The sequence below is a fragment of the Melanaphis sacchari genome, unplaced genomic scaffold (genome assembly GCF_002803265.2).
Source record: "Melanaphis sacchari strain LSU unplaced genomic scaffold, SCAv2.0 Contig22_pilon_pilon, whole genome shotgun sequence".
Classification (NCBI taxonomy): Eukaryota; Metazoa; Arthropoda; class Insecta; order Hemiptera; family Aphididae; genus Melanaphis; species Melanaphis sacchari.
Genome location: NW_020271107.1, coordinates 2,133,668 through 2,154,472, shown reverse-complemented (window position 1 = coordinate 2,154,472; position 20,805 = coordinate 2,133,668). Strand labels below are relative to the sequence as shown.

General features: G+C 23.1%; 2 protein-coding genes across 2 annotated transcripts in view; one reads left to right on the top strand and one right to left on the bottom strand.

Annotated features, from left to right (window-relative positions):
- LOC112594498 (serine-protein kinase ATM) overlaps nucleotides 1–15,940 on the top strand; it is a 28,516-nt gene extending 12,576 nt beyond the window's left edge. The window contains exons 19-52 of the mRNA XM_025339304.1: nucleotides 25–179; nucleotides 246–350; nucleotides 426–560; nucleotides 631–787; nucleotides 844–968; nucleotides 1,027–1,167; nucleotides 1,288–1,539; nucleotides 1,603–1,727; nucleotides 1,794–2,247; nucleotides 2,320–2,460; nucleotides 3,081–3,324; nucleotides 3,400–3,632; nucleotides 3,722–3,893; nucleotides 4,742–4,844; nucleotides 4,985–5,092; nucleotides 5,650–5,752; nucleotides 6,197–6,356; nucleotides 6,480–6,781; nucleotides 6,859–7,187; nucleotides 7,252–7,396; nucleotides 9,070–9,407; nucleotides 10,137–10,363; nucleotides 10,432–10,547; nucleotides 10,624–10,765; nucleotides 10,841–10,954; nucleotides 13,556–13,662; nucleotides 13,733–13,849; nucleotides 13,906–14,061; nucleotides 14,157–14,308; nucleotides 14,425–14,531; nucleotides 14,618–14,732; nucleotides 14,801–14,964; nucleotides 15,019–15,211; nucleotides 15,793–15,940. Coding sequence (XP_025195089.1) covers nucleotides 25–179; nucleotides 246–350; nucleotides 426–560; nucleotides 631–787; nucleotides 844–968; nucleotides 1,027–1,167; nucleotides 1,288–1,539; nucleotides 1,603–1,727; nucleotides 1,794–2,247; nucleotides 2,320–2,460; nucleotides 3,081–3,324; nucleotides 3,400–3,632; nucleotides 3,722–3,893; nucleotides 4,742–4,844; nucleotides 4,985–5,092; nucleotides 5,650–5,752; nucleotides 6,197–6,356; nucleotides 6,480–6,781; nucleotides 6,859–7,187; nucleotides 7,252–7,396; nucleotides 9,070–9,407; nucleotides 10,137–10,363; nucleotides 10,432–10,547; nucleotides 10,624–10,765; nucleotides 10,841–10,954; nucleotides 13,556–13,662; nucleotides 13,733–13,849; nucleotides 13,906–14,061; nucleotides 14,157–14,308; nucleotides 14,425–14,531; nucleotides 14,618–14,732; nucleotides 14,801–14,964; nucleotides 15,019–15,200 — 5,726 coding nt within the window. The 3' untranslated portion in view covers nucleotides 15,201–15,211; nucleotides 15,793–15,940. The remainder of the gene's footprint in view (nucleotides 1–24; nucleotides 180–245; nucleotides 351–425; nucleotides 561–630; nucleotides 788–843; nucleotides 969–1,026; nucleotides 1,168–1,287; nucleotides 1,540–1,602; nucleotides 1,728–1,793; nucleotides 2,248–2,319; nucleotides 2,461–3,080; nucleotides 3,325–3,399; nucleotides 3,633–3,721; nucleotides 3,894–4,741; nucleotides 4,845–4,984; nucleotides 5,093–5,649; nucleotides 5,753–6,196; nucleotides 6,357–6,479; nucleotides 6,782–6,858; nucleotides 7,188–7,251; nucleotides 7,397–9,069; nucleotides 9,408–10,136; nucleotides 10,364–10,431; nucleotides 10,548–10,623; nucleotides 10,766–10,840; nucleotides 10,955–13,555; nucleotides 13,663–13,732; nucleotides 13,850–13,905; nucleotides 14,062–14,156; nucleotides 14,309–14,424; nucleotides 14,532–14,617; nucleotides 14,733–14,800; nucleotides 14,965–15,018; nucleotides 15,212–15,792) is intronic.
- A 92-nt stretch (nucleotides 15,941–16,032) lies between these two features.
- On the bottom strand, nucleotides 16,033–17,987 carry LOC112594496. The gene is made up of 6 exons (XM_025339301.1): nucleotides 17,820–17,987; nucleotides 17,472–17,566; nucleotides 17,246–17,357; nucleotides 16,578–16,650; nucleotides 16,350–16,493; nucleotides 16,033–16,280 (listed from the first exon to the last, which is right to left on the bottom strand). The coding sequence occupies exons 2-6, from the start codon at nucleotides 17,546–17,548 to the stop codon at nucleotides 16,180–16,182; spliced, it is 507 nt and encodes a 168-aa protein (XP_025195086.1). The 5' UTR covers nucleotides 17,549–17,566; nucleotides 17,820–17,987; the 3' UTR covers nucleotides 16,033–16,179.
- Nucleotides 17,988–20,805: the final 2,818 nt, after the last annotated feature.

The window sequence follows — 20,805 nt, the reverse complement described above, 5'->3', positions numbered from 1 at the left end:
TATCTTGTTATTTAATTATTTTAGATGCACTTCAAATAACTACTAAAAATAATTTAGATGAAGTTTGTACTACTAATTTACTTATGTTGATTTGGTCATTACAAAAAATATCTGCTACCAAAAATCGTGGACCAAAAATGGTTTGTGCTTTTATTGATTTACTTGGAAATTTTGCATCTGTAAGTTAATTAATTTAATTGTATAAGGTTTATTTTCTTTAAAAATTATAATTGATGTAACTTTAGATAAATAATGGAAGTTTTGGATCAACATGGAAAATTGATACTAATGTGGTACAACCCATGAGTCCAAAAATCATATTATATTATCTAGATAGTTCATTTCTTCAGGTTTGTAAACTTGCATGTATATATGCTTAAGGTTAATTTTGAATTCTTTGATTTACTATTTATATAATATTACAGGTTAGAATTGCTGCTATTAAATATATAAAAGTAATGTGTGATTCTTATGAAAATAATCCAAATACATATATAATAAACTATAAAGAAATGTTTGATATTATATTACATAAAATTCACGAAGGATTTACAATAGACGTTAGTTTAACTATTGAAATTTACTATTATATTATATTATTTTCAAATACTATTTAAAAAATATTTTTAGTGTGATATTAGTGAAGAAGAACTTGAAGATGAGTACACCAATAGAATTTACACTTATTTATTATGCATGCAATCATTAATAATATCAAGTGTTAAGTATCAAAAAGAATGTTTATTCGAAGTTCTTCAAACAATTAATACTAAACAAATTGACTTAGGTTTGTATTTGTTTTAATAATTCTTAATTTTTAAATTAAATATCATTTTATTTTAGATTTGGTGATAAATCTATTGGAATGTGTTAAAATTGAATTAAAAATGAAATCATACATGGAGTTATTAGAAAATAATTTAAAATTCTTATTATGGAAATGGCATTTAAAGTATTTCACTTTTGAGGTAATATTTTAATATACTTTTAATTTTATTAACTATTCATCTGTTAATTATTATTTAGGAATTTCCAATTAAATTGTACTCTTGCACAACCATGGAACAGTTCTTTAAAAAATACCCTTTTGAAATCATTCCTATTTTAGTTATTAAAAATGACTTGAAGTTTTTGAAATCCATGAATATTCTCCGTAAAGTAATTGAGGTAAATAATATCTTTATTATTGTGTATATATTTTTAAACATTAAGTTGAAAACTGTATTGTTATTGTATAGACTATAATTTATATCTTAAATGTTTATAATAATAATTGTTAATTTACAGGAAACCTTTCCAGTTATTTTTTCATATTTGTTGGCTATTAAGATTGTAGAAGTACCATTCATCAATCATGATGAAATTAAAAAAGTTATTGTAGATGAATTAAGTTTAATACATTTTAATGAACTAATAAAGTTCCAGTGCTCAGATATAATATTACAATTTATCCAAATGGTTGTTATACATACTGAACAGCCAATTGTTCCAATACAAATTAGTAGCGATCAGTTTCTAATTTTAATTAATATTTTTCAAGTAAATAATTAACCTAGTTATTCTACTTATTACTATTGTTCTAGAATTTATGTTTTACTATAGGAGATATATGTAAAAAATAATATTCCGCTTTTAACTCATATGTCTACAAAACAACCCGATTGTATTCAAACAATTGTTCATGCACTGTATGTAAATATTTTCAAAACATCAACATCAAAATTATGGTACATGTATTACTTTATTTTTAATTATTATTTAATTACTTATTTTTTACTTTATTAAATTTATAGGTATCAGTCATTTTTCCAGTATACAGTTTTTATGAAAGCTCTTATTAGTCAATTATTAGAATATAACCAATTAGATGAATTTTCTCATTTCCTTATTAATCAATCTGTACATTCAACAATCACTTTATTAAACCAACGTAATATTGAAAGGCATGATAATGTTATAGAATATTTAGAATGGTTATTAATAAATCCAAATATAATTTTAAAATTAAATATAAGTCAAATTGGACTTCTGACATCAACTCTACAAATATTGACAAAGACACAGCCTTCTTTGAATGAAAAAATATTAAATTTATTAAATATTCTTAAAAACTTCAGAGATCAAAATATTTTCTGTGAAATAAACAAAGAAAATGAAACAGCACTACATAAGGACATCAATTATTTTCTTTACCAACAAAATGAAAATATTGATATTGTTCAATCTTTACAATCTTTAAAGCTAAAGGTTAGTAAGTACTCCTTTAACATTTTTTTAAATACATTTATTAAATAGTTAATATATAGTATTATATTTTAGTTACAAACAAATGAAATAGAACTTCAAAATATGTACCAAGAACTGAGAAAAATGCGTGGATTTTCAGAAGATTGCATCAAAAGTATTTTTCATCGTTTAATTTGTACACTAATAAAGCTTACCAAAAAGGATGAATTTGAAGTATGTGTTTAAGTTTTATACATTATATGATAACTTTTCAGATAATGTTTTTTATCTGTTAATTAGATTTTATATATTTAAAAAAGCAAATATTTTTCAATGTTGGTTATCTACGATCAGCCTTTTAGATATGTTTGTTATAAATTAAAAGTATTTAAAAAAAATGAATAGAAGTCCCAATCATCAGTAATTATTAATACATTTTTAAAATCTTAAATAATTTATATTATTTAAAAATTTATAAAAACACTATTAATAAAACAAGTTTTGTTAAAATCATTTTTTCAAATACATTAACTTATCATTGCTTTTAAATTTTTCATCTCAAATTCAGGTCTTTTAATCCTGCTATTTATTCTTTCTGGCAGTTTTTTTTTTCTTATGTATTAATTCATGATTGTACCACATATAACGTGTAATAAATTATTTGCAATTTTTATTTGCTTAACTATTATTCTTAAATTATAATTGTCATATCCCAATAAACAATATACTATAATTTTCCAATTATGATCACAATATTATATACACCATTTGTCGTTTCATGAAATTTTTACAATTTTATCAAGTTGTTTCTATTCTATATTGGTTGAATATTATTTAATTAATTTGTTTTATAGATTCAAACGTTAGCTGCCAGCTGTTTAGGGATATTGGGTCCAGTTGATTTAACTACTTTAATTTTACAACCAGAACCTGAAGTATTGAAATTAGAGTCTCATACATCTCCAGAATATTCATTTATGAAGCATATAGTTGAATTGGTTTTAAATTACTTAAGTGATGATAATATTTCAGTTTTAGAAGCAAGTAATATAACCTTATTCAAAGTTATAGCGACACAAAATGGACAATCTTTATATGGTAACATAACTAGAAACTTTCATTAAAACAATTTTCAATTATACTAATATGTTTTAAATGTAATTAAATATTTAGAAGAATTAGGTCCAAAAGCTTTGTACCCGTTTAAACAATCTCAAATAGAGGAACTAGATGTTGAATTATCATTTGATATTGAACAATTTAATTTACTAATTAATAAAAATGAAATCTGGTGTCCAATAGATTCATCTATTTCTTATAGTAGTTGGATTACAAGGATTACAAAGCATTTATTGGAAACACTTCAAGGCTTTTGCAAAAGTTTATTGCCTATTGCAGAAAACAAAGTAAATACTAAATGTATATGTACTAAAATTTGACACATTGATTTGTTTTTCAACGTTTATAGTATTAATTAATTTAATTATAATTTTAGCCATTATTTTGTGAAAATATTTTACCACATCTTATGTATTTCTTTCTTAAATACATACCATCAACAAGGTCTATATTAAATAAACATTTGAATTGTTTTTTTCTTAAACATTATAAAACAAAAATTGAAATGGAAAAAACAACTGAAAAAATAAAAATAAATGTTCATCTAGGTAATATCACAAATAATTATTTATAAATATTATAATGTAATATATTCACTAACTACATTACAATTATTTACGAGATTAATTCAACTGTATATTTATATATTTAGTTCTCTAAGCCTTGTGAAATTTATTTTATTATTATTATGTATTCTTACATATATTTAACATTACTGATATGAATGTTTGAAACTTTTTTTAGATTTAGATCTGGATATTTACATTAATTGTACAATTAAGTAATTGTAACATTGCCTTAAAAATACTTAGTACATGATTTATACGATATGTACTCTACTCTAAATAAGTTAACATACAAGTATAGCTATACAATCATAGATTAAATAAAATAGTGTGTGTGTGTGTGTGTGTTAATATAAAACTACATATAAATTTCAAATATTTTCAATATTCAAAAGAAAATCCATATCTTCATTGATACAATTATAAATATACTCCACATAATAATTTTTTATATAACTGGACAAGTGATTATTATTTGGTTGTTTATTAGCATAATGTCTTAATAGGTTGTAAACACACTGTTCTCTCTTTTATTTACACATAACATAGACAATTTAATATTATTAGCTTTAATATTATAATGAATTGACTTATTATTAAACTTAGATTAATTATCCAAGGCACCTCATTGGTCTTTATATTTTAATTTTAAAGTTACTTCTTATCACCCACTTCCCGCTGGTCTTGGCTTGGCATATATTTATAATTATGTATAATTAACTAATGTAAGAATTGCTGATACAGTATAGATTTTGTTCTATTACTTGATGCTATACTAAGTTTTCAAACATAAACAATATACCAACTATATTGCCCATTGACTGTTATAGTTAATAATGCCACTGAAAATAACATTTATTGTAATAAATTGGCTGTACAATGTCTTCTACGCATCATTAATTTTATCAGACTTCAACAAAACAATCCTTTACAGTAATTATAATTTTAATTTTACTTTATAGTTTTAACAATTGTATACTTTTATTTAACTATTAATTAATTTAAAGATCTTATAAATCTATGATAAAAGTATTATTATTAGGTAAAGGAAATTAATAGTTTGATATTTTCAGAACAATTTTGGACATCAATTACTTATATGTGTCCCAAGCAGCTCAATTTTGCTCTGCACATTTTACTTCTATCCAATATTTAGAGCTTTGGTGTGAAACTCAATTTAAGTAAGTTATAAGTTTTATTATAATTATTGTTAACTATTTATACTTTTTATAATAATCAGGCCTTGTTAATTTTAGTTCATTATTTTGAGAAAGTCTACTAAAAAAAACCATATCTGTATTTAGTATTTTAATTTATCTATTTTATGATTTTTTTTTTTTTTAATTAAATTTTATTTGCATAATATAGAGAACAATATTTTTTTATCAAGTAACACTCATTATTTTGAAATTTAATGTTTTGGAAATATTTTTTTTAAAACTTTAATAGATTATAAAATAATGAATGTTACTTGATAAAAGAATCACTTAGTATATAAATTTAATCTATTAAAGAAGCCTTAGTACTATTAAGTTTTCAAAATTTGTTTACTATGAGATATGGTAATATTTGACAGTAAACAAATAGATAAATTAATGACTTAAATTATTTTTATTATTATTTTTTACCTAATATATATACGTATATATTTATTTACATATAAATGCATTAAATAAAATTGAATACATTATATTGTTTAAACATTGACTAAGATTTATACTATTTTTTTCAAATTTAGAAAAATAAACAAAGATAAAGAATCAATGGTATTTAATCCTGTGGATGTGATCACAGAATTGTTACCCGAAGAAGGACTTTTGTTGCAAACAATTCTTCGTGAAGTTTGTTATTAATTTATTAATATTAGACTAAATATAAAATGCTAATAATAATTATAACTTTATTATTATACAGTTTTTAAATAATAGATAATTTACATTTTTGTCTTTAAAATTTTAAAAATTTCTAATAAGTATTAATATAATACATCCAGTATAAGTTAAAAGTAGTAAAATTGATTTAAAAATATCAGGTTGAAATCCACCCAATAATTGTATCATGGTTTTATGAATAAAAAACAATTATACATAACTGGTATATTACTTTAAAAGTTAAAGTGATAAATATAAATTTTAACCTTATCCCCATAATATCAACTAGAACTAATTTTCAATTAGAAACCTTAACATTTAAAATAAATTTAGCATCTTAAAAATTTTTTTCATTATTTAAATAAATTTTTACTTCAAAATTAATAATAAGACAATTCAATATATTTATTTTAGTCTTATAAAAGTATTGGAGACTCTGATGCAATTGAAGGTTGTGGTTCAAGTTATTTACTAAATCTTTCTTCTCGTACACAATATTATCAACAACTTAGAAAATGGGATCGTGTTATGGAAAATTGTGATTTACAGCAGACTACAGAAGAAATTTCTAAAGGTGATTAAAGTATTAAATTATAAAATAACTCAGCAAAAAATAACAATTTTTAGTAATAATATACTTTATTATAAAATACTATAATTATTATACTTTATTTAATATATATTTTTTGTTATTTAGATTATTTAGAAGCATTTTTTAATTCTGGATTGCAAAATGTTGCTCAAATCATGGCTTCTAATGATAGTTTAAAATATGACTATTGTTGGCTATTAAACAAATGGGATTTACCAGATAATGGTGACAAGTCTTTTGAATCATTGCATTATCATGCTTTGCGATATGTGCATCTGAATGATTTAGGAAGAGCACTTCCTATAATTAATGAAGCTAGATTAGTAGTTATTGAGTCTTTATATTGTGCAAGTCTAGAATCAACAGCAACAATTTATATTCCATTAGCCAAACTTAAAATAATTGAAGTAAGTAAATGTTGTAATACACTTGAATTTAATAAATAAAACTTAATTTCATTATTTTATAATAATTATATACATAGGACCTTGATGATTTTATCTCTACATCAGATAAAAATAAATTATTTGATAATTGGTTAAATCAAAAAACCTTAAAAACTAATGATTTTATAAACATCAATAAAATACTTTACCAACGTTGTAAGTTATTGGATTTTGATGGTGATAAAAAATCAGGTATACTAAGAATTAAAATAGCTGAGCTAGCTCAACAAAATAATTGGTTACAAGTAGCTGGAAAACATTTAGCAACGGTTGCAACTTTAAAAAGTTATCAGAAACATACTATTTTATGGGCAAAAGTAGAAGAAACTAGACTTTTATGGGAAAGAAATGACTGTCATATGGCAAGGTATGATGTTATTATTTTGGTAATTCATACAAAATTATTGACTTTTAAATGATACATATTTCAGAATTTTGTTAAAATCTGTTGTTGAAGAACTTGAAACCCATGATTATCCTTTTTTACATTCATTAGCATTACAACTTTATGGTTCTTGGATGGAAGAAACAAAATCAGAAACATCAAATGATATTATAAGAAAATATTTCCAAAAAGTAATGTGTTCACATTCAAAAGTTAAAATATATAGATTAAAATTGAATTTAGGCTCTGTATAAATCTAACTTGTCTCTTGTTCTTGCAAAAACATATATTTAAATGAATTTAAAAATAAATATAACATATTAAGAGGCCATTCCAGCAATAATAATATTACCACAACAATATCCCTATAATACAAAATATGTTTAATGCAGAATTTACATGTATTTAATATGTTTTATAAGTTGTATTTACTTATAAAACAAAATTCCTTAATTAAACTCTTCAAATTTTAAAAAACAATTAAAGAAAATTAAATAAACTGAGTTTTACTTATATTAACAAAAAAAATAAAATAATATTCTTATAATCTCATCCATTAATTATTTAGTTTGTTATCATACAAACAGTACTATAACACAATTATATATTGCCAATTACTAATTATCATAGTAACCACCATATATGACCGCCTGCGCCATAGTTTATCATTACTACCATCCCACATGACCGCCAAAAATTAATTTAGTTTTATATTATTAACATTTCTATGGTGCTATAATAATGCACAAAAATAAGGACCATGATGTAGCAGAAATTATTACAATTTTTTTGATATAGATACCTATAAATCATATTTATTTTTTTTTCAATTTTTTTTAAATATTTAGTTTATACAGATTTGAAAAACATTGAAAAATATGTTTGGCATATAACAAATACTTATTGAATGACTGCCGATGGTCATATGGTGATTAATGTGTTAAGCTAATATTTTATTAATTTACAACTATTTCATCAAATAAATCAGAAATTTTTATCAGACCCACAAAATTCAGTATTTTAAGTTTACTCTATTATTAAGCTAAAGGTCTGAATGTGTATGAAAACGTTTTCTCTCATTGAGTTTTTATATTATTTAAATTTTGAAGCAAGTTATAAATATATTAAATATTAATACTTAAAAATGCTCATAACTCACTTTAAAATTTAATTATTATAACAATTTACAATATGACAAAAGTAATGTTCTTTCCTCTAAGTTTTACAATAGTTCAGTTTACTCTTAATATTGAAGATTAAAACATAAATTAGAACTGCTAAATACAAATTCTCTTTGTTATCCATTTATACATAAGATGGAAGCAACATGTTCTTTTAACATTTTTATTTGTTGTACAAAAGCAGTGTTCTATATTAATTACATTTAATTATTGAATATAAATGTTGTTATTAATTTTCTTTCTAATTAACTGCCTACTGATAAATTATAAATATGCCTTTACTAAATTTTCTTCGCCAATGTACAATGGTAGTAGAGGAGTAGTATTGTTCAAACAGAGCCTCCTCTGCTATTGGTTAAACATGAAAAAAAAATGTCATTACTAATATTATTCTTAGTTCAATTATAGTTTAAACTAGAATTTTTTAAATTAAATATGTAACTATAAATAAATTAAGATGTATCCTTTCTTTATAACATTATAGTCATTATATACTATTAAGTAACTATAATCAGGATAATATAGATTGCTGATTCATTTTTTTTCATTTCTTAATACTATTCCTAGTGTTTCTACTTATTCCTTTTGTAATTTTTATCATTTTAAGATACATTTATTATTGCAATTGTTTATCCATAGTTCTATTTACCCATTTTTAATTATAAATAATTTTGTGTACTTAGTCAATTAGAATATTAAAATATGAAGCAGTAACTAAAGAAGAATTTGGATTAGATTGTAAAAAAGTAATATCAGATGCTCATAAACATTTATCTTTATTTACGGATAAATTATATCAACAATTATACAAATATATAAAAACAGAAGATTTTCAAAAACGTATTATTGAAGCTGAACACAGTACAACTGAAGGAAAAACATTGTATGAATTAGGAAAGTCAACCAAAAATCAAGAAAAAATTAAAGCTGGTTTTTCTTTGATTAAACAAAGTGAGATTGATAAAATTGATATAAGTAACAAAAATGAGGAGAAGAATAAATATTTAAAACTAACACTTCAGTAAGTAATATAAAAATATAAATAATGCACTTTTAATTAGAGAAATATTTACTATGATATTTAGTCAAATAGCTCATTTGAATTAAAAAATATCCATTGAATATAAAAACATAAATTAATTTATAATCTTAAAAAATGAATATTTCCTATAAGCAGGATAGATAATTATTATTTATATAAAATTAAAATAGGTAAACAATAATTCAAAATATGTACACTACTCCAAAAATATTTCACTGTATATAAATTTCAAAGTTATATAATATTTAAATGTTATGTTTGTGATTGAAGTGGACCGCTATGTTTTTATATTTTCTGTATAAGTTAACTATGAAGCATGAAACTATTTAGCTATACATATTAAATGTAAACTATAGGCAATTTTTAAATTTAAAAAATGTATTTATAGTTTTACACATGATTAAACTACTTCGTCACTTTAAAATCTAAACCCATTTTTTTCAATTTGGTAGCTAATACATATTAAATATTAGCATCATAAAATTAAACATTACAATATTATTATTTTAAAAGTCATTTATTTCATCACAATGAATTTTTAATTCTACTAACAAAAAAACTAGTAATAGTTTTGAAGACATTTTAGATAGACTAAGAATGTAATGCAATTAACATTATACTAAATTTGTTGAGTCTTAATAATTAAATATACTATAAATACTATGATATAACTAAATTATGAATTATGCTTATGTTGTTTATATTTAGAAATTATTTGCAATTGATGACATTAGATGATGAAAGCAAACTTCCTATTTATAGAATTATATCTTTATGGTTAGAAAATAAAGAAAACAATGAAATAAATGATATTGTTGATCAAGAATTTGAAAAAAATCCATCATATAAATTTATTTTGGTTCTTCCTCAATTGGTTGCTCATTTAAGTTTTACGCATAAATACTCTTTTCATAAATCTTTGGAAACAATCATAAGTATACAATTTATATAATTTATTTATTATTTACTTTAGTTACAATTTTTTATTTGTTATGTACAATAGATCGTTGTGCAATAGACCACCCATATCAAACCATCCCTATTATTTATGCTGTCGCAAATACTAATATAGATCAGAAGTTTAATCAATGTGAAGCATCTTTTAATGATGAAGAAGAGGTATTGTTGTATACTTTTAGTCCCAATAATGAATTTGTCTTTAATACTTACATTCATTATTTATTTGAATTTTTAGTCTAGGGTGTTAGCTGCTAAACGTTTAATGTCAGTTTGGAAAAAAAATACAAAAATTAGTTGTATCGTGAAAAATACTGAAAAATTATATGAAGCATTTATACAATTAGCTTATAAAAAATTTTCTTGTTCAAAAGGCCAACGTAAGATTTAAATATTTCAAATAATATTTGATTTAAAAGTTAGATTGTACATTATAAATTTCACTATAATTATAGGAATTACAATTTCTGATGAAGAACCTCTTATGAAAATAACAAACTCCGAGTTGTATATGTATCCTGCAGCAGCATTGCCACTAAACAAACATGGCAACTATCCAAATATCATAAGTAAGTAAATACTTATTAAAAAAAAAAAAAATTAATGTCATGATTAGGGCTGGGATTTATATGTAATAAAAAACGAAAAATATGTACTTATATATGTAATTAAAATTGCCAAAATATGTAGTATAAAATAAAAAATATGTTGTATAAAATAAAAATTATGTACTAAGAAAAATTGAAATACAATAAATTGATGTTTAATCAATCGTAAGGGAACAATGACAAACCATATATTGTTTTAAATTTTCAAAATTAAATGTACGGCGATTTGGTCTTAACACTGACTTATGCCTACTAAAGGAGCGTTCCACATCACAAAGTAAATTCATAAATATATTTTGTCAAATAATTGTTGAACATAAAGTTCAATCTAAAATCATTAAGATATGGTTATTGAACAGAAACAGATAAGATAAACTAAAATCAAGTTATTAATATTTATTTTAACCTACTTATTTCCTATATGCATTATACACTTACAATTTGTCGAGTACCGTTATCGAAATAAAATATAAAATATTACTAAACCATTAAAATTGTCAAAATTTACGAAGTATGTAAAAAAAAATCGAAAATTTTACAAAGTATGTAAAAATATGTATTTATGATGAAATATGTAAAAATATGTAAAATAAAATATGTCTTATTTTATTGCAAATTACGTGAAACGAATTTATCATTTGCAATAATTAATTTATCGTGTTTCACTAAAAATATGTATTTACATACAAATCCCAGCCCTAGTCATGATAAAACAATTATAAAAAATACAAGAAGAATATAAGTATATATGTAATTCTTTAAAGTTGACCATGGTTTATTAAATTATATTTTTATATCATATAGTATCAACAGAAAAGTATTATTAAAATTTTGAGCTATATAAGTTGATATAATATAGTATACATTTATATTAATTATTAAATACTAATAATAAATGCAATATTCTCAGGAAATTTTTTATCAACTTACCATAGAACTAAAAGTAAATAACTTTAATAGTTATATCATGAAATATACTTGAAGTGATTATTTCAGAAACCCGTCAAACACCAAAAAAGTGTTAGGTTCAGATTATTATTTTATGAAATAAAACACTTCATTTAGTACAAAAACTTGTCAAGAATCGAAACTCTATGACTGTTTAATTTTTGGTTAAATAATATGTTTAGTTCAGAAACCAGTAAATAAATGGCATTTGATTCCTTTCTGCAACAAACTGGGAATATTAAAATTTACACTTAACGAGTTTCTGAAATAATCGATTCACTTCTGATATAGATTTATACCCTAACAGGCTGTCTTTACTTAGAGTTATTTTTTGTAGTCAATAATATATCATTGAAATCAAATTAACACACCCATAACAGTGACCCAATCGACACCTGATGTACAGGAAAGTGGTACCCACATATCCACATTTTTACTACATATTTTGGTTTTTTAATACATATAAATCTAAACCTAGTTATAAATATTTACAATTTAGATGAAACAGAGTAGAATTGTACAGGAGTACCATGAAAATTTTAGTTTTTTATTCCGTTCAGCTAAACTTAAAATATTTGTAAATTGTAATTATTAAGTCAAAAATTTGATTTTTATAAGTTGAAATATTTCAAATAATTTTGTGCTTTAGAATATAAGATTAAAAATGTTAAAACTGTATTCAAAAGGTAAAAGACTAATATCTCAGACTAAGATCATCAAAGAAAAATATATCAGGAGATTTATTAAGTTTTGGAAATAAATTTATAGTTCAAAATTCCAAAGAAATGGAAAATTAGCTATTCCTAGAGTAACATTAAGTCTTTCGAAAGTTGTCATCTCACTATACTTCTATAGTAATGAAATCATAAGTAAGGGGCTTTTTAAATCTATATTTTTGAATGATAGATTTTACATTATTGGTAGAAATATGATACAAAATTCTAGATGACAATCTAAAAATATCAGTACTAAGTCTGGTCTATTGAAATTTTAGTATATTGGTAAAAAGTGAAGGTTTCAGCTATATGATTTTAAAACAATTAAGTTTTATTAGCATTTTAAAAAGTATAAATACGATTTAGATTTTTTATTAGTAATTAAAATTTTGTTTAGTTTTGTTTCTTTAATAGCAGTATAGAGGTTATCCTATTTGCTAGTGACATTGCGATTGCTAGGAATATAATTTTCAAATGATTTATTTTTGAATCACCCTTCTCTGTGCTTTATGTTTATCAATAAACAAATATTATTAGGAATCATAAGAGAATATTTTAAATATTGTTTGTAATCAGGACTTGAAGTCAATTTTGTAAATTAATTTGTAATTATATACTTATTATAGCATCATAAATTTCTTATTTTCAACTAACCTTAAAATTATTGTTTTGTTAATCGAGTATATCAGAAAACTTAAATTAAAAGTTAAAAATCTTCTAGTTAGCTTAATGAAGTTTTTCTGACTTAAAATAGGGATGATTTATACTTAGATTATAGATAAATTATTTTTTTTATTAATAATAGTCTTATCCTAGAATATTTATCATTACTATTGTATAGTTAATGCTGAATATTCCATTAGTTTTTGTCTTGAAATAAATTAATTTATGCTTACAGGTATTGTTAGATTTGAAAATTCATTCTTAAATGCTGGTGGAGTACATGAACCAAAAAAAATTGATTGTTGGTGTTCTGATGGTATTCTAAGATCTCTTTTATTAAAGGTGAAGTAAATACTAATTTATATGTTTCCAGTAAATTTTTAAAACACAAAAATTTATAACAATGTTTCAGGGTAATGAAGACATGCATCAAGATGCAATTATGCAACAAGTATTTGTATTAATTAATAGCTTGTTGAATTCTAATAAATATACTGCTAAAAGGAAATTGGCCATAAGAACTTATAAAGTATTCCATAATATTGCTTTTAATAAGACTTTTTTCTAAAAAATTTTAATTTATAGGTGATTCCATTTTCAAAACAGAGTGGAATTGCTGAATGGTGTGTAAATACTATGTCTGTCTTAGACTACTTAATAGGAACACATTTGATTCCTGGAGCCCATCAAAAATATAGGCCAGAAGATATAACTCCAGTAAAAGCTAGAGATATTCTTATAGTATGTATAAACTACAAATATTTTATTATTTGTGATTATATTATTTTAGTATTATAACAATTTTTTTTTTTGTGAAATTTAATTGATGGATATAGTCATCCCAAGCTAATAGAGATAGTGAATTGACTAAACAAAAAAAATACTCAAACATTTGTAAAGTATTTAAACCAGTATTTCGATATTACTTCTTTGAAAAATTCTTATCAGCCTCAATTTGGTTTGAAAGAAGGCAAGCCTTTATTCATAGGTAAGAAGCAATTTAAAATTAATTATATTATTATAGTAAAGTAATAGTTTATTTTTAAATTATAACTTGGCAATCTAATGAATAATAAATAATAACACTTTATGATATTTGTGAAGTGTCGCTACAACTTCTATGATTGGATACATATTAGGCCTCGGTGACCGTCATTTTCACAATATATTGATTGATAACAATACTGCAGAATTCATTCATATTGATTTCGGTATGCCTTAACATTTTGTATATTTTTCTAAAAAATTATATGAGTTAGAATAATAAAATCCTTTTCATATTATTACTGTAATTTAGGGGTTGCATTTGAACAAGGGACTTTATTAACTACACCAGAAACCGTTCCATTTAGATTGACAAGAGATATTGTTGACGGTATGGGTATTTGTGGCATAGAAGGAACTTTCCGAAAGTATGAATTGTTAACACTTCTTATAATTACTTTCATTATTTTCAAAGTACCTTTTGTTTATGATATAGATGTTGTGAAAAAACTATGTCTGTTTTACGCCAAAACCAAGATGTAATTGTCACAATAATTGAAGTTTTATTATATGACCCTTGTTATCAATGGGCATTAACTGGAAAAAAAGCTGCTCAAATTCAAATTGAATCGACTAAAAAAAATTCTTGCATTAATGATGGTAAGTTAAGAAATTAAAATTAAATAACCCAATACTGAATGTTATTTATTTCAGTAATTGAAGTAAATAAATTAGCCGAAAGATCACTAAACAGAGTGCGTGTTAAATTATGTGGAATGGAACAAGCTGAAACCGCTGCAGCCAGTATTAATGGGCAGGTGAATTTGCTAATACAAAAAGCCAGAGATCCAAATAACTTAGCATTGTTATATCATGGATGGCAAGCATACTTATAGTGTTATTCCTTGTAAGTATTTTAACTAAGAAAATAAGAATTGTACAAATAATAGTATTCATATTAATATTCATTTAATACATTTGATATTTCTTAAACAGTTATACTTTTGTTTCTTTCTAACAAAAGATGAAATTTTTCATCTTTATTACTTTAATCAATTGTACTTGCATCAAAAGAAATAATTATTATTCTATTTTTAACAGTTTCTGACGCTTTCACAAACAATAAATTAAAATTAAAAATGTCCATTTGAAAAGTTTCTTCAAATATAAAATGTAATAAATAACAATATTTTTTTAGTATTATCTACTTAGACTTATTTTTGATTAATTTGTAGCTTTGATCACTAAGATTTCAAATAATTCATATCACAGAATGTCCTAAACATACCTTGCTACATTTTTATTTAATAAAAATGTTAAGAACTTAAGATGTGTGATTCTACATCAGTACCACTTTTTTCATTAATTTGGAATAAATAAATTGTATTACAATAATGCAACACTGTGCCTTCATGTACACTTAACTAAGAATACATTTTATTCCTCTTTTAATTCTTTAAATAATAAAATTAAAATGTTTTGTTTAAGGTTATATTCAAAAAAGCAATTTAGAATATACATACAAGATATAATAAAAACCGGGAGTATTGGTATTGATACTTATTACAAGCAAATTTATTCATTTATGCAATTTAGCACAGTATCAAGAATATATATTAATTAAAAATAATTTGATTACTTTTTATATTTAAAATATACTTTTTTATATCTTAAAATATTTTTTATAAATTTATATAAATTACAATAAACAAAAATGATTTTTTTTTTTTTTATTAATAAAATAACTAGTTTAAAACAAAAATTTAAGTTATGACACAATAATGAGACTTTTTTTCCGAATTTTACAACGATTTTCAAACATCACGTTAGTACAATTAACATAATGTAAATTGTATTAGAATAACTTGGTAGTTTTTAACGGTAAGGTGTAAAAAAAGGGGCATTGCTTGGAGTTTGCTGTTGCTGTGGTGGCTGATCAATATCTTCGTATGTTTGTGGGTTATTAGTCCCCCTACCTAAAAAATTATTTTTTTCTATAAATAACACAGAAAATGCAACAATAATACCATAAGAACATTTCTAACTTATATAATTTTGTAAGGGAGGTGGTATGCCATCAGTGGCTCCATTGCTGCTGTCTATACATATTCGACTAAGAATTGAAAGTGTTACAAAACGTAGAACCATATTTACCATGGCGCAAAGAACACTGAATATTTCTGACAACCCTATGACAAAAAAAAAAAATATATATATATAAATAAACTTAAATTATTTTTACTTTAACTTATTAATTATGATAATTTACTTACAAAATGAGGAGGGAAAATAACAATAAATAGTAATTGCATCTAATACTACTGTTGCAAGATTTACAGAAATAGCCTAAAAATATAAACATAAACACAGATTATAATGATTATATGACAAGATAAATGTAAAAAAATATAACTAATTAAATGTAGACTAAGAATATAATAGTTAAATTTACTTAAATTTAAAATATAAATTAAATTAAACAATATGTACACGAAATAAAAAATAGAGTTTTTTATTGTTACAGTACCAACTATATGGTTATTACTTATTAGTTGACAATTAAAGTTAAGTTAATATTATTATATACATAGAGCGATATTTACAATGAATAAAAATTAAATTTAGTTGTATATTTCATTTTTTTTTTTTTTAAGATAATTATTTTTACTATGTCAGCATAGGGTTCAGTTTCAAGATTTATGATGATCATAACCATAAAAATTTGATATTTCAATTCAATCAGATTTTATTTTAAATAACAGCACAAACTACAAATTGGTTTTAAGTTATATATTTACATTACAGTATCATACATTCAAATAATGTTAGTATTTTTTACCATTGCCATCAGTAATTAGTTGAAACAAAATACAATGAAAAAGTTTGATGAGAAATCTAGTTGCATAATTTGTTACTATAAAGCTAATCAAATAGAACTTACTAGCTGTGCTGGTTTTTCATTTTCTATATGATGCATTGCCCACAACACACAGCCCATGAACATAATATTATAAAAAAGATATGAGTCTGGACTCCATCGTCCTTGTACACTCCTAAAACATAAGTAAAACGTGTTAAGCTAAGAGAAAAATTTCTATTAGTGTAAAAAATTAAATAAATAATATATTATTATTATTATTATATATTATTTATTAATTCATATTTACCAAGTAATTAGTACGAGATGTAAAACAAATGTAGTTTTGGATGGCAAGGCTGGTATTTGATTCAAATCTAATGCCATAACTAAATAACTTATGAACTAAAAAAAAAATAAATAATTATTTACCTTTTGTAAAATTATGGTTTAATAAAAAAATAAAAAAATCTACAAAAAAAAAATTTAGTTTAAACAAATATCAACTCATTGGAATATAATTTACATAGGTTCACCATTATTGATTATTTATTGGTATTGGGCTGTTATATAATAATATAAGAGGTGTGCTCAATAAGATAAGAATATTATTGTAGCTCATCTATCATTTTCTGTGAGAATTAATTATTTTATTTACCTCGAATCCAGAATGATAGGCCAAAATAAGTAAAATCAAATACAAACAATATAATTCATTAAACGAACACAAGTCGTTTAGTCAAATCTACAACGTAATAATATTTAAAGCACATTTCAAATAACGTTCCGTTTTTTACAATATTATGAATCGTAATAGTATAATATTAATTTTATTATAGTGGTAATGGGACGGCAAGATAATCTTAAACCCAGTTTCTTATCAGTTATCATAATTTGACATTTAGTCATTGTAGGAAAAAATCTACCGTAAAAACATATTTTTTTATCCAATAGAAGTATAATACTCGGGATTCATTAGTCGTAGAAACATGGATTTGATATGAAAATAATTATGGGAAGTTTTTCCAAAAAATCGTGAGATATGTTTTGAAAATTTGTCTTCATACTGATGTTTATTGGCATTTGAAGTTTAAAAAAATGATTTTTTTTTTTTTAATGTATTTAAAATTGACAAATTCGAATATTAAAAATCATGTTTCTACAATCTGAGCATTATTGGACAGAAAATTTATTTTATTTTGTTAAAATAAATAACATTTTACAGTCGTCATATTGTGCTACCTGCTATTATGACTACAGCGGCGGCGTTCTAAAGCCGTATATTCATCTCCCCCCGCGATAGCATAAGCAGTGATGCGCACCAACATATTCTTATGTTAAAAACCGGTTATTCATCACAACCGCATACGATTTTTTATTAATAATATTTATTTTTTCCCTATAAATTCTTTATTTATTATTATTGTCCCCACAAAAATAAAATGTTGACAATATAATAATAATTCAATTTTTTACGATTTTTTAAATCTAGAGCTGAACGACCAGTTGTTGTCATAGCTATTTTAAAATATTTAAATTAAACGGACATAATTTTTATTTACTTGAAAGCATTTTAAATTCAAATTTAAACGAAAATTTTTGTTATTTCGTTGTAATTTTAATTGTGTTATTCTCTAACACTTAAACATTTTAAAACGGTGTGTTCTACATTTATATAAACATAATGGCGTTTTCAAATTGAAAATATTCGTCAAAAATTAGTTAATTTATATTGTTTTACTAGAACAGTAAAATAAATTACTTTAATAAGTATCAATATTAAATATAGTATCATAAAATTCACTATAGTAATAAAATTTGATAATCGACCGTTTTTACTCAGAACGTTTTTCATTTTAAACGATTGAAATGATTGAATGACATTATACTTAATCCTCGATGTATAACATACAACTGATACAACTGTATAAGTGGACAAGTAAAAAACATACACAAGAAAAAAATAAATAAAAAAATAAATCGAAAATTTGATTACGTTTATTCTAAACTTTTAGAAGCTTCCAGTTTCTGCCAGAGTAGGTACTAAACGCTAGTGTTTAGCGGATACCGAACTATAAACTAAATTTTTCACGAATTTGGATGCAAGGTTCTAAGTATTAAATTTTATTTAATAATAATTAGTTACCTATATAACACACACTTGCATGTATAAGTATAATGCTACTAAAATTATTAGTATAGGTAATAATTTGCGTACAACATACGGTATTACTATGGGCACTATGGCAGACAACAGTACCTATCTACCAAACTGCATAGGTAATAGCATTGATTTTAGAATATATACTAAATTATATTAAATAATAAAGTATAGAAATTAATACTAAATATACTAAGTAGGTAATAGGTATATTCTAAAATCAATGGTAATAGATACCGTTTTACCGTATAATTATAAGTTATAACCTTACAAGTTATAATTGGCCAACTGATTTATACTTTATGATGGTCTACAAGCTATAGATAAATAATATTTATTGGCAGCAAAGGTCCACTCGAAGTTAAAATTTTGTTATCTTTATGAAACAGTCAAAGTTTAATTAAAATATTATTTATATTTATCAAGTTACAGACACACTATCGCTAAATATAATTTTTTAGTATTACGTTTAATTGGTTGACTAATAATTATATATAATCGATTTTAGATTTTGAGCCAAGCAATGAATCTGTTCTCACTTTTGAAAGCTGTAAAAAACAAGAATATTTTACCACACAAGTCTGATACCTAAGTTTGATGTGATAGAATTTGATGATTAGTTGTAATTCAAAAAATATTGACTGTAGACATAAAATCTATTTCTATCACATAATATATTATTATTCTTTACATAATGATCAAAATATTAAGACTAATTATTTTAAACTTAGACATTAGACAATCTTGTTCACACCGTTCCAAGGCGTGGTGCGAGAGTTTTGACATAATTGAATATCATACAAGTTGTAATACTTATTATTTAATAGATGTAATATTTTTTACAAAAATTAGTTTATCCTACCATATTATAAAATAATTTTTAATCAATGACATCACTTATAATGATTTAATTAAATTGTGAAATATTCATAGAAAATTTCAGCTTATTTAATAAGCTGACACATTGTACGCTTCAAATTATATTTTTTAAAACGTTGAATTAAAATTTAACATAACCATCTTGACTTATTAAATTACGAGATGTTTGCATTCAAAATAATCAATACAACAGAATGACCTCTATTATTTTTAAAATAATACGTATTATAGTGAACAACGACTTATTTTACTAAATTTAAAGCTAAATACGATTGTTTTAAAATTGGGCGTCATTCGATTGCGTCCACAAGTCGGATACGGGATAGGTAAATTATTTTTTCTTACATTTTTATGTTCCGATTGCGTCCTGTTGTATGATATATAAGCATAACATTTTATAAAACGAATAGTCATTATTAATAATTATTTTAATAATAATAATTATACAAAAACCAATAAAAATAAATAATTTAAAAAACGATATTTAATGTCCTAAAAAATTTGATGTAAAAAGATAATTGTCCTTACTTTAAGTGATAAATTAAGCTAATTCACTATAGTACTGTACAATACAAGGGTATTCTTGTTTCAAAAAATAGGTACT

What these genes read in the sequence shown, in the direction of transcription:
- LOC112594496 (XM_025339301.1), bottom strand. Translation starts at nt 17,548, where the DNA reads ATGGCATTAGATTTGAATCAAATACCAGCCTTGCCATCCAAAACTACA. An exon ending in CATCTCGTACTAATTACTTG is followed by an intron (nt 17,358 to 17,471) that starts GTAAATATGAAT and finishes CTTATGTTTTAG; the next exon opens with GAGTGTACAAGGACGATGGA. An exon ending in ATGAAAAACCAGCACAGCTA is followed by an intron (nt 16,651 to 17,245) that starts GTAAGTTCTATT and finishes TTATATTTTTAG; the next exon opens with GCTATTTCTGTAAATCTTGC.